Consider the following 17,542-nt stretch of genomic DNA (forward strand, 5'->3'; position numbering starts at 1 on the left):
GGACCTGGCTCCCTAATTTTATCTCAGCTCTCAGTACAGAGGTTTACTTCCTGCAGCCTCACAAATATTCTGATGGGTCAGGATAAATAGAAGGGATGAAAGAATCAATGGAGAAGACCAGGGTGGGGAGAATGTTGCCAAATGCCAATTTATTATCTTTATTTCTTGCCAAATCTGACTCTTTGATATATGTGGTTCTCCCACCCCCACCCTTTCTCCACCCCACACGAATGTTTATGGCCTCCCTGGAAGGTAAGTAGGAGGAACTCTCAGTCCCTGGCCCTGAGGTTATGTCATTTTAATTATGTTTTAGAGTGGACACTTAGGCTTTTTCTTTCTGTGTCCTCTGCACACCTTCAGAAAAATTGGAGCACTCTCTCACATGGCGATGTAAGAAAAATCCAGGAAGAAACACTTTCCTCTCCCCAACACTCTCCTTAATGCTCTCCCTCTATCATAAGCTCCAAGTACTGATCCTTTTCCTGGAGTCCAACTCTAAAACAAGAGAAGAAATGCAAATGGCTACTAAATACATGGCCTTTACCTCATTAGCAACCAGAAAAGCCAGTTAAGATGACAATGAGATATTGAGCAGTTTGGCAATTTTAAATGTGCATAATCTAGTAGTTCTGATTCTAAGAATGTACACTAAGAAAATAATTGAATAAATGTATCAAGATATATGTGTGAGGATATTTTTGAATCACTGATTATAATACATGCTCCTCAGCAGAGGATTGGTTAAATTATGGAGCATATCTAGGCTGGAATGTCATATAGATTAAGGACCCTAAGGAGAAGGCAGCCTCATGGCTTCTGTGGTGTTTCACCAACACCCATGTGGTTCTGACTTCATCTCATCCCCTGACATTCATGGCCAACCCCCTGACTTCCCCTGCTGTATGGGCTGGGAATGACCCAATGAGACGTACCAAGAGTGTCAGGGAGGGTTAGGGGAGACCTAGAGGGAAGCAGAGCATTGAAACAACAGCTCCCCACAGTGACGCCGTTGTGGAGGAGGAGGTGGTGGCATAGTTGAGGGAAGGGGCAATCGAGAAGTGTGAAGTGGTAGGATATTCCTGTATCAGGTGCACAGATATAAGACAAAGCAGGGAGGAGGATTGTGGTGAAAGTCGCTGTAACCTTGGCTTCTCCACTTCTCTGAGCCTCAGCTTCCTCTTCCAAACAGAAATACGAACCACTTCACAAGAGTAAGTTTGACAAGTGTAGTGGCTAAGTTTTGTATTGGTTTTGAATCTTCGGTCTGGCACGTACCAGCTGTGTGACCTTATGCAAGTCAGTTAATAATAGATTGTAGCATTTATTGAGCGCGAACTGTGTCAACCATTAGCATTCTTCCCAGACGAGGATACTCTTTATTTTTATTCCAGTTAACAGGAGGAGGAAACAGTAACGTGGAGAGAGTAAGTCATTTGTCCGGGGTCCCAGCCAGGATTTCTCTACCCACCGCATTACCCTAACTTTTCTGCGCCGAAAACTGGGATAACAATAATACTGACACTTCCTGTGTGGTTGCGGGGATTCGAGAGGAGGCCTGGAAAAGAGTTTGTGCTTATTAAATTATTATTAAAGCTATTATTATTATGTTTTTCGTGTTTTCCTGAGTTTTTGAGGGAGCAGGCATCACTTGCACGAAACCTTTGGATTAAAAAACGACCTCTCAGGTAAGGGGAAAAAAACTGCTGCTGCCGACTTCTCAGCGGTTACTCGGGCGTGGCCACGGGGAGGTGGCCTAGAAGGCGGGGCGGGGCCAAGAAAGAGGACCAGGCTAGAGGGGCGGGGCCAGAGCCAGGGCGTCGCGTCTGGGGGCGGGGCCCGACGAGAAGAGGCGGGGCGCGGGCCTGAGGCGCATGCTCGGTGGTGCGGCCCGCTCCGCGGCCGCCGGCGCCACCGCCCACTCGGGGTTGGCTCGCGGCTGGCTGCCGGGGTGCAGAGCAGGGCCGGGCTAGGCGAGCGCACGGACATGGCCCCGTGGCTGCAGCTCTGCTCCGTCTTCTTCACGGTCAACGCCTGTCTCAACGGCTCGCAGCTGGCCGTGGCCGCGGGTGGCTCCAGCAGAGCGCGAGGGGGCGCCGACACCTGTGGCTGGAGGGTAAGGAGAGGACGGCCAGCTTCTCGCCGTCCCCAAAGGCGCGGCAGACGCGGCGCGCACAGGTGCTCGTGGGCGTCCGAGCTCGCGCCAACTTGATTGCTTTGCGGAGTCTCGGGTCCGGCTGGGATCTCCGCGGCTCCGGACCTTCCTCCCTCCTTCCCCGGGCGCGCGTCTGCCAGCCCCCGCGGGGATAAAAGGGGCCGCCGGACCCCCGGCTTTGTGTTGTTAATGAGGCGCGGCCACAAGCCGGGGTCCGGCTCCCAGAGGACGGGCGAGCGGGGCGTCCGGCAGCGAGTGGAAAGAGGACGCCCCACCTTTTGTTCCCCGCCCAGGACCTCCTCTGCCTCGGGGCTGCGCGCCCCGTTTCTGGGATCCTCCAAGTTGTTCGGATCCGGGGCGCTTTGGAGCGGGAGTGGGAGTCTTCCCCCAGAGCTCTGCAGAATCTCAGGGCTACCAGGGAGGTGACCCGGAGCGCAGGGGAGGGATGCATCCCCCATCTCGGGGCCGCTTTGTTCCTTCTAGGCCGGGCCATCTTACCCCCACTTTCACTCGACCCCGGACTCCTGACTTGCTGGGAAATTTTGTACCCCGTTCACCCCTTCATCTCCAGATGGTCTCACGAATGATCTCCCGCCCTCTGCCCCAACTTGAATTGAGGATATTTTTCACGGCCAAAGGAAGGCAAGAATTTATCACCTCGGTCAGGTGCCGGAGACCACACTGGTCTCTGCGAAGTGCACAGACTTCCGCCGTGTGCTTGGAGTCCTCTCCCTGTAACGGAGCGCTCCTTTGATGCTGTCCAGACGGTGGGGCATGGGGTGAGGGGTTGAGTGCGTCAGAACACTGCCGTCCCGGGTCCTTACCAGGGATTCTGGCCTTGGGCGACCCCAGGACCTGGAGACTGCATCTCTCTGGCCCCTACCTCCCACAGAAGCCGAGGGGGCCAGCTGGCGTCAGGACACTCACGTGTAGAGGTCATGGACTTTGCTTTCAGGCAGCCACGGACATGAGATTGGCTCTGCTCCTGGGCAGCTATGATCCTCAGTTTCTTCACCTGAAAAATGGGAGTAAATGGGGATTACATACTTTTCCCAGCACTGTTGCCCTGAGGGATGGGATATGGGACAATTTGCTTAGAGTAATGTTGACCCACCTCTTCTGGGGTGCTCCCAGCGTCCTCAGCACAGTCAAAGCCTGACACCCCTTTAGGGGCACAGGCTGGTGCCTCCAGCTCACTTTTGTCATATTCTGAGAAAGTATGGAAAACTAAGTATGAGCCAGGCAGCTAGGATTTCTTCAAACCCAAAAGTTGCCGGGTAGACAGCTACAACACACCCTCCCACCAACTCCATAGTGAATATAACCTTCCTATCCAAGAAAAACATGACGTTTTCTTACTTTCTCCCATTTTAGGAAAGTATCACTATTATAATGTTTTTTGTTGTTTTTTTTTTTTTAAATAAATAGATACCAAGTTTTCCCCAGTTTTTAGATCAGAAAGTTTTCCTTGAGGCTATCTCATGTCGACTTATTGGTTCTCCTAAAGTTTTTGGATCTAGACTGATGGGTTGGCTTTTGAATGACTGTAACAGCATCACAGGCATTTATTTTATTTGGGGTTTTCATATGATGGCATAGGTAAATCAGTTCAATTTGTTGTTTTTTGCAGTTTTTGTTGTTTTTGCCTAGGTGGCTTCATGTGTCAGTACACAAAGCTTATGAAATTTTAATGCGATGAGTATAGTAACACCTCAAAGGAGCCAAGCCGAGTGGTTTTGTTCTCTTTGCCTATGGTAATATGTTCTCTCCTAAACCTGCACCTGTACAGAATTAATGGCGGCCCAGTGGCTTCACATTCATGCGCACCTCCTCTCTTCCGTCTTCTAGTTGGAGGTCCTCAACAGCTCCTACCTTGGCTCCACCAGTCCTTTCCTTGGGTCATCTGCATCCTCTTCTTGAAGGAGCATGGAATCCTCTGGGCCATCTCCCAGGCTCTTCCCAATCTCATACATGGCTCCTTCTGTCTTGAACTTGCCTTCGGTGCTTCTGATGGAGCTACCAGCTTTCCCTGACCCATCTTGCCTACCGGCCTAGCATATCCATCTTTCTAGCCTGAGACCCTGCCCCTCTCACTTTGCTCTGTAATTCCTGTGCCCTTTATGCTGTGAGGCATGGTTTTCCCTGCTCCTGGGATGCCTTTTCTTCCCCTGAGAACCCCCTGCTTGGCCTAAGACTCAGCTCAGTTGACGCCTCCTCAGGAATGCCATTGTCCTTGCATCATCTTCTCATGCAGGTTTTTGCACTTTGGTTCTCACCAGACTACATTGGCAGTATTCACATCTGTGTCTTCAGACTAGTTTCTTTAGGCAGTTACTTAACCTCATCTTGGTAGCCTCCGTGCCTGGAGCCCTGTAAACCTTGGCGGAACCCAATTAGACACTGCAGCCATCCTGCTAAATCCTGTATTAATTGATAGATTTTAAAATGTGGGGCGAGATCAGAGCACCGAGCTCCAGTGTCCTCTCCATAGCAGGCTTATGCACGTGGTCTTCTTGCCTGTGTTTTCTTTTTTACACCTCAGCACCCCCTCTGAGCTCTAGCATTACTTCCTGGGAAAGCCTTCCCTGCTCCCACCTCCCTAGGTAACTTCCTCCAGAAGTTGCTCTGTCCGAGGACTGGCCAGTAAATACTGGTGTACAGTGACTTGGATATTTGATTCATGTATGAGTTTCCTACCAGATAGTGGATGTTCAGCTTGTAGATGTTGGTCTCAGTTCTGAGGTTGCTTATAGTCTAGTTGGGACTATATGAACATATAAAAATGTCGATCGATTATGTGTGATACAAATAGGAGTGAACTTCCTGTGGGTCCAGGTCAGGACCTGAGAGAGGGACAGCAGGGTAGAGAGTGAGCCCTGAAGGAAGGGCAGGATCTTAGAGCTGGAGAGAAGCTGACTCCCTTGATCTCCAGGGAACATTTGTTCCAGGAACTCTAGCCCCTGCAGGAATGTGTATTTTCCAGGACTTGCAAGTTGACTGCAGCCTGCTAACCCTCCTTCGGCAGCTCTGCTAACACACCCTTCAGGGCTGCTCTCAGAATAGCAGCCTGGTTTAAGTGGTCAAATTTCACAACCTCCCCATTATTAGCGGTGCAGTTAAGGGACTGATACCATCTTGAACACAGCCCAGTGTTTTAGAATTGAGTTGTGGGCACACTTCTTCGGCCAGTTTTTAAAAAATGTCTTAGGGCCCTCGCCAGGTAAAGTTGTTCTTTGAGTGATAAATACAGTTTTCCCAAAGAAGTAACAATTTGCAAAACATCCAGAAGGGAGGTTTTGCATCCTCTTTGTCACTGGGTCTTAACTCTTGCTTTTTGATAGTGGAATGGGTTTGTTTGTGGTGGGTAACTTTGTATCAATCACTTGTGCTGAGGTTTCTTTCCCACCTCTTGTCTTGCTGGTTGTTTGAGAAGCCTATTTATGGAACAAAGAATTAGGAATCTACTTACACAGGTTTCTGTTTAGTGGCTTTTCCTGAAGTGGAGGAGGAGGAACATTTCTTGCTTTCCTAACTAAATGGGGTATACCTTCTCTGGTCTGCTATCCCAGAAACACAGTTTCTACCTCCAAAATGCCTGTTCCTTCAGGAATTCAGGAAGCCAGAATGCTGGCATCTTCTTTACAGCGAAGTGCAAGTTTCCCATTTAAGGCAAATACTTCATCTCAAAAGGTAGAAAGGAATAGGGTGGTACTTGGAAAAGAAGAAGTTCCAGCTGGTTAAAATTTAGGTCCCTGATAAAAGTCCAATGCAAGAACTCTCCTTGGCTGTGGGCCCAGGCATGTTTATTTGATTCTGAATTGGATGCATTTTCATTCACTTGTAGCTTATGGCTCCCAAGCCTGCATCTGGTCAGCCTGTCTGTGGCCATGTCATCCGTGTTATACATGCACTTGTGTCCCTTACAAAATTCTTGGCTAAAAATGGCTCAGTCCTGGTTGACACGTTTTTCAGAGAGATATTTTTATAAGAAATGCAGCTTTTCTTCCAGCCTGTTTTGCAGATTTAATTGGGAATCCTCCTGGCCCATGTCCATCTCTCTTGAGCAGCTCTCCTTTCCCCACCTGACCCTGGAGCCCCTGCAGTGCCTGGGGCATTGTGCTAGTTATTAACTTGGGGATACAGTTAGGTGAATGTGACCAGCAACTAAGTATGGGCTGTGGCACCATTTCCTTTCAAACAAGATTTCTCAGTGTGAATCCACCGGCTTCCAGTATTATCAGGATTGCCTTGGAGCTTGTTAAAATGCAGATTCAAGGCTAATGGGACCAGAATAGGAGTGAGATGGGGCCCAGGTATTGGCATTTTAACAAGTTCCTCTGATGCTCTCTCAAAGATGAGAGCCATTGCTTTGGGAGACAGGCTTCTGTGATCAGAAGAAGGGGGAGGGAAGCCACATTCTAAACATTTAAAATCAGAGTTTGACTTTAAATTACTTCACTGGACTTAGGAAAGTGGAGACTGTAAGAGCCCTGGCCTATGAAGGGGGTCAGGCTGCTGAGGGGGGTACCTGGGGAGCCAGCTGGGCAGGGCACCTAGTGCGGGTGGATGCCTCTGGCCTGAGGTTAAAGAGGAGGCCAGGAGTGAAGGAGACCTGATGCTTCCACTGGGTTCCTCCCCAGAACAGCTGGGCTTGTCTGGAAAATAGTCTCAGGAAAGAGTAAGGTAGCATCCAAATCATATTCTCAGCAGTTCAAACCTGACAAACAGCTTCTCTACAAAGGAAAGAACTGCTAATGCTTTTTTTAAGTCTTTATTTTAAGTTGAGTATTTTTCATGCTTCATTTTGCCTAAGATGTGTTGGTTTTTTGAACTCTTTTTAAGCATTTGAACCCCCTTTCCCCCCTTGGGTCCCTAAACTTTTCACATACAGTGCCCCAGAAGATGTCTGCTGCTGCTGGGACCACCCTATCAACAATTAATTGTCTCTTCCATTCCCCCTCACTGCCTCTTGTGTCTGCCTCTGGCAGATGAGGTTTTAGGCTTCTGGAAGCTTGCCCCCGCCACCTCAGTTTGTAAGAGTATGAGCTGAGTCAAGGGCTTAGGCACTCCCAGAAGATTCACAGGCTGGGATTGGGGCAGTGCCCTTGGAGCAGACCTCTCTTCTGCCACAACAGCCTGGCAGCTGAGACCTTTTCCATGTTGTATGTCTCCTAGATTTGGAGAGTCTCCTGCATTCAGCAAGCCCAGTGGGGCTGTCTGTGCTGGTGCTATGGGCCCCATCTCCAGGCAGCCTGACTTGCCCGGCCAGTGGGAGGCAATGTCCTGGGCAGTGTTTGTGTTGGCTGCTGGGTTGTTCTCAATGAGCCTGACACACGATTAGGTGACTGATGGCTCTGCAACACATTGTCTCCTCCAGGGCCCTGGGCCTTTGAAGCGCTTCCCGGTGGGAAGTAAAGAGACTATTTGCTCTATTAAAATGCCTTGGTATTTCCTCTGTTTAACCACAGGCCACTTCCTCTCTGCCACTCTAAACTCGGCAGGGCCACTGGCTGATTGAAAAGACACAAGCCCAGGAGTGATTACATCCTATTGAAATAGATAGTCTTACTGCAGATTAAATCTGGGGCAAGCCTCTAAGAAGAAACCAAATATAAGGGGGAATCCTTGAGGGGGCTCCTTATCTTGCTCAAAATTGACATCATTCACAATTGAAGTCCTGAATGCATAAATGGGTACTTTTTTTTTTTTTTTAAAAGAAGGGAAACCTAAATTGTAACCAAAGCAGTGTGCGTCTTATCTGCATATGGCAGATTAAAGCGATTTGATTAACTGAATTTCTCATTGTGTGAGTTGGAAACTCTTCAGTGTCTGGGAAGAGCACAGTAGAGAGATACTCGGCTTATTCTTTACTTGGAGATTCTGTCTGCTTGGTCTCATGTGCTCAGAAGTCCAAGTAAGAAGTTTGTAGCTTAAATAATACCAAGAGTATCTCTGGAGAGACTGGCCCTCATCCTTTCCCAAGCGGTATCTTAAAAGAAGGTTTAATTAATAACACCAGGCAGGAAACTAAAAATTGAACAATTAAAACATTACCTAAGTAAAAAAAAAAAAATGAAAATTTAAACTCCACCTATATCTTGTTTTTGTGAAGGGGCCTAAAAAATAACTAGTTAGTCTCCAGTGGAGACTGTTATTTTAACATTTACAGCTCCGTTGTTCAAAGTATCCACGATAGAAACGGCTTCTCTTTTCTTTGGTTCCTCATTCGGAAATGTTGGGGGAAGGTGGATGTAGCTAATTAAGGCTACAACATTTAAAGGGGGGACTTAATAGGTACCAGCTGTCCTCAACAAATCACTGGGTGGATGACAAAATAAAGATGTGATGTGAACACACATGTAATTCTCTTCTAAAACGGAAGTTGGCCTATAAATTGTCTGATTTAATAGCATCAATGAAAACTACCTCTACTGTGCACTTTCAAGAAGCATTTGTTTTATAGTTAGCCTAATGGTAAAATGTCTTATTTGCATAAGTCTGGTACTTTAAGAGTTGAAAGGGCAGTAGATGGCGAGAATTGTTGGAAGTTCAACAAATTGTAATTTTATTGCATGTTTTTTCATTCCAAATCTAATAGACATTAATCATGAGGCTTTTCATGAAAATTACTACATTGTAGGGAATGTTGCTTGAACTTATCAGAAATGGCATATAAAATTGAAGCAGCAGCTTTGAAAAGGGAATGGAAATTAATAGTATTAATTAAAATGTTCAGACGGATATTTACATTTCACACATTTAAATGAGTACTTCAAACGAATCCTTTTGAAATCATAAGGGATTAGACTTTAAAATAACTTTTTTAGATTTGAAAAGTACTTTATTCTCTTAAAAACTATGAATTTTTCCAAGTGTTCTGATTTGTCAGTTTTATAGCGCCCCTTCACCCCCAATTGAATGGTAACCCTTTAAAAAATGCTGGCTATGGCCCCGGACTTCTGTTCTGAGATGGACAGTTTTACACAAGAGTGGGAGGGTTCTTGGGAATAGAGGGAGGGTTTCCTTGGAACGAAGAGGTACATTTTCCCGAGACAGGCCATATGGTTTAGAAATTTTTTTGTGATTTTCTTCTGTCCAGGTGATTTCTGGTTTCTCCTCTCCTGAACCGGACCTCCTTTTATCTGAGGAAAATGCAATGCAATCCAGACCAGATGCAGGAGCAGTCAGCTAACGTGGTCCCTGTTGAGTGACAGTTTACTTCTTCTGCAGTGGGCTCATTTGCTCTGGGTGGGGCATAGGCACTCACACAGTTAGGATTTATTGTAACTGCTCAATATCTGAAGTTCAAAAAGACTTATTTGGAGCAAAGAGGCAAAGAATGGTTTTTTGAGCAGCTACTCTGTGTCAAGTCATGGTGTCGTTCTGTAGTAATGGCGAGCTAGTGCCTCAGGTGCTGCCTGGTGCCCACCTTTGCAACTCTCGCTTTTTAGTCCGTTTCTCAATTGGTTCTCAGTAACTCTGTCTTCTTGCCCTGCCTCAGTTTCCCCTGCTTTGGTGGAAACCCACCTTTCTCTGTGAGGCCTCTCCACACCACTCCCCCGCCCCGCCCCCCCGGGCTCCCCATGTGAATTTCACCTGTGCCACGAGGCCCGCATTTAGTAAAATCAGATTCCACCCATCGTGCTTCTAGATTTAGTGAGAATGCATCTAGCCGTCTGCAGTGATGCAATGAAGAAGCAGCAAAAATTTGATTTGTTTATGAAGAAGAAAATTTGGATGGTTTAGAGGAGGCTTAGAGGAAGGGATTGGGATGGCTGAAAAAGGCAGGTCTCACTGAGGGAATGTTGAATAGGGCCTCTCTGTGTGTGGAACCAGAGGTGGGGTGACAGTTTGGGCGGAAAGAAATGTGTGAGTAAAATTAGAGGAGGGTGGCTCATTGGAGGATGTGGGGACAGGAAGGTTGAATATGTAGGTTGGTACTGGATAATAAGGCACCTTGATTTTGCCTGCCAGGAATGGTGAGGCTTGGAAAGTTTCTCTGGCAGGTGGATGGCTTGATAAGAACAATCCCCAGTGACCATTCCTTCATTCAGCGAGCATTTGGTCCTTTCTGTGTGCTAGGCCTGATTTAGGGAGCTGAGATTGTGTAGGGGAGACGAATAAGATAACAAAATACCAGACCTGACCACCCTATTTAAAATAGCAACCTGCTGCTCTCCATTTTTTTTCCCCTCACTTTATTTTTCTCCACAGAACTTTTCACCATGAGACAAACATAAGATAGTTTTTTTTTTTTATCTGTCCATGTGTGTCCCCCATTGCAGTGTCAGCTCCATGAGGGCAGGGCCTCTATTTGTTTTGTTCCCTGCTGCGGCACGAGATCAGTGTTAAGCACATAGTAGGTTCTCTCTACATGTTTCTTCAATGACTAAGTGCTCTGCAGGAAATTAGAACGGGGTGATGAGAGCAATGGCTGCACAAGCGGATGATCTCGGGTGGCCTCTCCAAGGAGCTGACACGTAAGTCAAGCAATTGTAATAAAAATTTCCTCTGAAATTCTGTACTTACGTCGTCTTGACATTGGCACATCATGTGGCCTTAGGTACTGAGAGTAGCATAAAAATATGTTCCACTTAATCATTCACGCCACAAATTATTGGCACTGTGTGCCCCATACCGGCCAACTGCTGCCTTCAAGATGGGCTCCCAGGGAATAATGGAGGTGGTGACTGGGGGTGGTATTGGATGGGAACCACACTTTGCAAAGTGTCAGTTGCTTGAAGAGAGTATATTTGGATTATCCGGGTTATACTGGTGGATGAGAAAAAATGTAAAAGGTTACTGCTCAGTACTAACTAAGCATCTTGGTTTTGGGCTTTATGAAACAGTGGAAATGAAATGACCTCCCCCCGCCCCACCCGCCCTCAGCAGCAACCCTCAGTTGGTATGAACTTTGTCTCTTTAACAGAGGGTACAGGTCTCATTTTGTTTCATTCTCCTCTGATTATGAATGCATTTCATTTTCCGAAGTCACTAGACGGTCCATCCAGAATCAAAGATGCTCTTTGCCTTCTTTCCGGGGCCGTGGGTTTGCTGGCCAGCTGTGGTAATGAGTTTTTGCTCGGCTTTGATTTTCATTCCTTGCCTCCCTGTGGGAGGAACTAGATATTTCTGATCTTACCTCTGCTCATATTCAGATCCAGCCAAGCAATCAGTGACTTCCCGGGCTTTTTTGTGGGAGACTGTGGGAAAAGTCCTGGTTGGCTGGCTATGAATTAATGAAATCCTTAGATGGCTTCACTAAAGATAGCTCCTGTGGTTTAAGAAAATAGCATTGCCTTTTTAATTTGAGAAAGAGGTCATGGAATTTTACCAAAATCAGGCAGAGAAAATGTAACATCTGGTTGTGCTGTCTGAAGACTGCTTCGGGGTGGTGAGAGTGGTGAGTTCCCAGTGTCCTCTGTGTCCAAGGTGATGGTCACCCAGGTTGCTCAAAAGGCTGCTTCTCTCATTGTTCTCCTCCCTGGGTTTTGAAGTCCTCGAGAGTCAGAAATTCTACCCAATATCTTTTCACTTGAGCAGATTTCCCTTCTACTGAACTTTCTTCCTTCTACCTAAAAGGCCACACTTTTTTAAGTGCATAGTTTTTGAGTTGGTCAAGACTAGTGTAATCTTTGCTTTTATTTCATTAAAGAAAAAAGGATGGGGTGGATAATGGGGGAGCATTCGGATGGAAGGCAGGAAAGTTTTAAAGAGCCATTCTAAAACGTTTTCATTGGTAGGAATTTAGATAAGAGGAGAAAGAATGAGAAATTGCAGAAGAGTTTTAGGCAGAGGCATAAAGGGGATTTTAAAGGGACCTGTGACTTTTTTAAAAGCAGAAAAACACGAATGTCTTAAATGCCAGCCACCACTGTCCAGTTAAGTGAATAAGTCATGCTATCATGTTTTTCAAATTTGTTTTTATCCTGGATCTATTCTATATTAAGATTTTATATAATTTTCTTTTAAAAATATTGTTGTAATATTTTGGGGCACGCGTTTTCTGAAACTAAAGAGGAAGATGAAGTTGTTGCTGCCCAGCACCCATCCAAACCAGCAGGTGGGCAGTCACCCATATCTGGGACTTCTTTGTACTGTTCTGTCTCTCCCATATTTTGTATTCTGAAAATTTTCAAGCTTATGGGAAAGTTGAAAGAACAGCAAAATGAACACCTATTTCTGCTTTGCCTAGAGTCACAGGTTCTTAACATTTTGCCACATGTACCTCGGTTGTCCTCCAAATGTCCTGCATGGTTTCTTTCTGAATCCCATTCTAGGATTCAGACAAGGATCACTCATTATTTTTAGATGACCTGTCTCTTTAGTCTCCTTTAGAACAGTTCCTTCACTTGTTCTTTTTGGTCCTTTATAATATATGCATTCTGAAGAGTCAAGGTCACTTGTATAGGTAGACCCACAATTTGGATTTCTGATTGTTTTCTCATGATTAGGGTCAAGTTAAAGATTTCGGCAAGATCCCTCTGAAAGTTATGATTTTGCGATATTGTTGTATATAAGGTATCTATAGGTAAAAAATATAGGTGCAGTTTTAGCACACAGAGACCTTGCTAATGTTCTAACCTCATTTAGTTTAATGTAAACCTTGATGCTTTACACTCAGGTTTCCCTTTTCCTTTATCGAAGGTCCAAAGAAAGTGCAGGGTGTCATTTGTGCTATCTTGTAATATAATCTCTTTCTTTAAAGACTATTTGAAATCAACTATGCTCTCTCAAAATTAGGAGTACTGTGTCTCAAGAATGCTTAAGGCTTTCGCTATTCACACAGGCTTGTTGCAAACAGTGGTAGATGTCGCCCTGAGCGACTGGGAATGAGTTCTTATTAAAACCTCTGTTTGGCGGGGGGCAGGTTTACGGTTGAATGCTTCCTCACACCAAAATTCAGCTATTCCTTTCCTTTGTGCTAAGAAAACATTGAACTTTATTTCCCGTAAAGGCCACTTCACTCAAAACATGTCCTCAAAGTCAGCTTCCAGCCTTTTAGTTCTGTGATTGCGTATTGCCTAAATTATTTTATTAGAGTCTCTTACAGACAGTTTCATTAGTTTAGCTTGAATTACTATCTTCTACCTAATTACATGGCTTTTCTTTCTTTTATTTGTCCCTACCCCAGAATTAAGGGCCAAGACATGTAAAGTTAATATTGATTATTTTTCAAAGTAAGTTAAAGCATCAAAAAGCGACAAGTTGTTATTCTTACAGGGTACCAGGGAAACGACAGAGACAAAACCTCCATCTTTTATTCATAAGTCCAGGGAGACTGCAAGGGCACAGGCTGGCCTGCGTGCCTGCCGTTTGTTCAGCTTTCAGGACCTGGCCTCCTCCCCTGCTGGCCGTGAAATGTCATGCCGAGATGTAATAGTGGGACATTCAGCATCCAGAGAATGGACCACAGAGGTTCAGCTTTGCTTTTCATTTTCTTTTCTGGCACCGAGTTCCCTGTCCCCTCCAGCCTGACAGTGAAAGGCCAGAAAGCAGCACTCTGGATGCTGGCAGGGATGTGGTGCAGCCCAGCCCCGTGGGCCGGGCTCCTGTGTTGGAATGCACGCCCAACACAAAGGCTGGGCCAGGGTGGGCCTCGGGAGGGGGTGCATGTTGCCTTTGCTTCGTCTGGTTTGCTCTGGTCACGGGAGAGAAAGTTCTTGTTTCCATGGCTCTGTCCCTCTCAGTTTTGGTGGAAGCACAGAATGCCTTTGATTTCAGAAATCACTAAGAGCTTAAGCATTTATGTATGGGGGCAGGGGTGGCAGGACTGAGGCAGAGGGCTGGGACTCTGAGACCCTCAGGCTCTGACATTGTCTTTGGATAAAGAGAAATCAGGCAACCTTTACTAAATGGCCTCAAATTTGACTTAGAACAATAGTTCTCAATTGGGGGTGATTTGGGCACTCTAGAGACATTTTTGGTTGTCACAACTGAGAAGGGGAAGATGTTACTGGCATTTAATGGGTAGGGGCCACAGATACTGCTAAACATCCTACAGTGTACAAGTTGGCCCTCCCCAGTAAAGAATTATCTCACCCATTATGTCAATAGCGCTGAGGTGAGAAACCCTGACTTAGGGATCCCATTTTGGTATTTGAATTTCTCATCTCACGTAGCTCCATAACACTTTTCAATTTCCTTTTTGTTTAACAGAAGCTGCTGGTTCTATAAATCCACACTCAGGATGAATTTCCATTAAACTCTCCAAGACATATGATTAAACTATTGTAGTGCTCCTACAAGATATGCCCTGAATGCAACTACTCTTTTAAATGCAAAGACAATTTTTTTTGGCCATAATTTGATCAAAGTAGCATAACCTGTGCCTCTGTTTTTGTTACTCACTGATGGTCTGTGGATAACATTACATTTTTTCAGCATGAAACCCAACACTTCAAATCCCTAAAGCAGTCTCAAATTTATGGTTAATAAAAGCATTTATTGTACTGGATGTCATCTGTTATATCACTCTGGGGCTAGAAACTGGCAAGCAGTGGACAGGAAATATTTTCATTTCAAATCGCTTCAATCTTATGGTCTAGGGGCAAAAGTGTCTGATTTCAGGAAAGCTGAGTTGAATAGCATAGTAATGAATGCATTTTTACTTGATTAAGCAGGCATTCTCTCCCTTTCAAACAATCTTCTCTCTGGCATGGTGGGGCTAAATAAACATGTGATGTTAAATGATAGCATTTCTTGTGTTGGCCATACTTTCCCTTTGATCATAAACTTTTCAGTGTTTTCCAGGAATCCTCAGCAGAGCAGGAGCAAGGGGGGAAGTGGAGAATGGCTAAACTCAAGTGTTGATCCTCTTCGTAATTGTTTACTCTCTGAGCAGAAGACGTTTTCTGGGATGATGCTGACTCTTCCGAATTCCCCTTTAAAAATGGCAGTTGTTCCCTTGCCCTTGGGATTGTGAATTTAGGATTTTTTTAAGGCTGCATTTTTATTGTAATTTGAGTCCTGATCTCCTACATTCGTCAAGTAAACAGGGTGAGGAGAGTTACATCCAGAGGCAACGCTGTGTGGTGATGATATGTCCGGGACAGGGTACCTGGCTGCTCAGTGCCTTTGAACCTGTTATCTAAATCATCATTTCCCAGTGAGCCTTGGAGGTAGGCGATTATTTCTGATGTAGTTCCTTTTTTTTTTCCAGACGAGGAGTCCATGACACAAAGAGCCAGGAAAGGATTAGGATGGGAGGCCACGTGACTCGGAGAGGCCTCTCTCTGCCAGAAACCAGAGCCACAAAGTTCTTAGGCTGCCTGTGCCCCCGGCAGTCGGGCTTGCCCTGCCTTCTGAGCCCCAGCCTGAGATGGACATCTGCCATGTGCAACACAGCAACTCGTGGGGGTGGGAATAGAGCAAGACTAGATACCAGAGTGATGTGCAGATCATTAAACTGGGATTCGGCATTTAACCCAGAGGTTCCCAAACCTGGCTGAATACCAGAATCACCTGAGGAACATTCTTGGATGGGAGATGGAGTGGGAGGAGATTCCGAGCCTCACCCTAGACCTGCTTAAGTGGGATTTCCAGGGGAAGGCCAGGAATCTGAGTTTTTTAAAAAGCTGCCAGATCAGTGGTTGCCAGGAGTTTTGGGGGAAGGTTTGACTACAAAGGGGCAGTGCTAGGGAATTTTTTGGGATGATGGAACTGTTCTTTATGCTGGTTGTGATTGTGGATACACAAATACATATTTAATTATACATTTGTACATGTATAAACTCATGGAATTGTATTTCATAAAACATCCATTTTACTATGTGTAAATAAAAAAAAATACAATGCTGCCCAGGTGAAATTTAGTTGTCATAGATAAGGTGACAGATGGTGCCTGGCAACAGCTGAGAAGAGTTGCCCAGCTGTGAGAATGTCACCTGGAATTGCAAAGGCATTACAAAGGCAGGTGGGCAGATGCCAAACTCTTAGCCCAGCAGTATCCTGTGACAGTGCCATGTTTTTCCCTGCACAGTCCAATTTAGTAACCGTTAGTCACTTGTGGCTGAAATGCAGCTAGCGTAACTGAGGAACCGAGTTTTAGACTTTATTCAAATTTATCTAAGTTTAAATATCTACGTATGGCTGATGGCCACCATGTCGGCTAGCTTGCTGTTGGAGGCAGGCGTTGCCATATTGAGAGGGTTTTGCCTCTCTGCCAGGCACACACCGAGCCCACTGGTCCTTTATGCTTGAGAGACCATAGTAAGTCATCCCAAGTATTAAGCACAATGGGGACATGGGCAGGACGTGTGGGTTGATAAGGACAGAGAAAAAGGAACCTTGCAGTGAAGACTGACGTAGGATCTGTCCAGGTAGAGAACAGTCTTGCCGAGTGGAGGAATCTGCTTGTCTTCCCCTAGTGCAGAAGTCAGAGAGTGCTGACTTTGGCCCAGTTTCTTGCCCACCTTTCCAACCTTGTTCATCTTAAAAGATGCAGCAGTTATTTTGAATGCTTTTTAATTGTGCTTCTGTTCCCCTGAGGTGATAGGATATACAGGAAGCCATTGGACAGTCCAAGGGAGAGATGTATAGACAGGGTTAGAGTGGTGTCTGTTGTCTGGCTGAGGGTCTGCTGGATTTACCTGCCTCCCTGGACAGAGTGTGATGACGAACCTGCATAGGCATATCCTGCTCCTTTTGGGGGAATAAGATACTATAAAAAAGGCAATTGAGCATAAACCTCCCACCTTATGGGGCACATGGCCTACGTCTTGCCTTGTGTTCAGATACTCTTAAACCTCCTCCCCCAACCCCCATGAATTTATGTTATCTTCAGGAATGTTACTTTTCCAAATGTATTATAAAAGAGTAAGTTTGAGTGTTACCTTTTATTAGTACAAACCAAATAGTAACAGAAATAATGTTCCAATTTGTAAACAGATTCTTAAATGAATTTGTTAAATGGCTAACAAAAAATTTCATGAGCTGTGGGTTTATAATTAAGGAGGTTTTGTTAATCTGATAGCCTAAGAGGCTTTCAAATTAGTAGAACTATTCCTTTATTTTTATATGAGAACTTCACTTTTTTGGATCAGGAAGAGAAGGACATTCTGAATCATAGCTTATTTAAGCAGGGTTTCCCCATGTTGCCTTTACAAATTGGTAACTTCAACATAATGCAAAAAAAAAAAAAAAGCATTAAATGCTGATTCTCCCACTCTTGAACACAGAGACACATCTTGCCGTACAGTTGTAATCACTGTATTTTTAATAGTTATTTTTTTACTTAAATTTGTTTTTCAAAGGTATTTCCATGTATTGACATAGTTCACAGACATGGCAGTTTTAGTGGCCACATGATGTTTTCATGTTGTGTTCCCTTCCTCCACTGCTTTGCCAGCATTTTCCCCACATTGATGAAACATTTGGGCTGTTTCCAAG

General features: G+C 45.3%; 1 protein-coding gene across 1 annotated transcript in view; it reads left to right on the forward strand.

The window, feature by feature from the left end:
- Positions 1–1,887: 1,887 nt before the first annotated feature.
- The window catches only part of IL17RD (interleukin 17 receptor D), a 62,158-nt gene continuing 46,503 nt past the window's right edge, over positions 1,888–17,542 (forward strand). Inside the window, exon 1 of the mRNA XM_039858530.1 lies at positions 1,888–2,113. Coding sequence (XP_039714464.1) covers positions 1,985–2,113 — 129 coding nt within the window. The 5' untranslated portion in view covers positions 1,888–1,984. The remainder of the gene's footprint in view (positions 2,114–17,542) is intronic.

The sequence above is a fragment of the Pteropus medius genome, unplaced genomic scaffold (genome assembly GCF_902729225.1).
Source record: "Pteropus medius unplaced genomic scaffold, Ma_sr-lr_union100, whole genome shotgun sequence".
Taxonomy (NCBI): Eukaryota; Metazoa; Chordata; class Mammalia; order Chiroptera; family Pteropodidae; genus Pteropus; species Pteropus medius.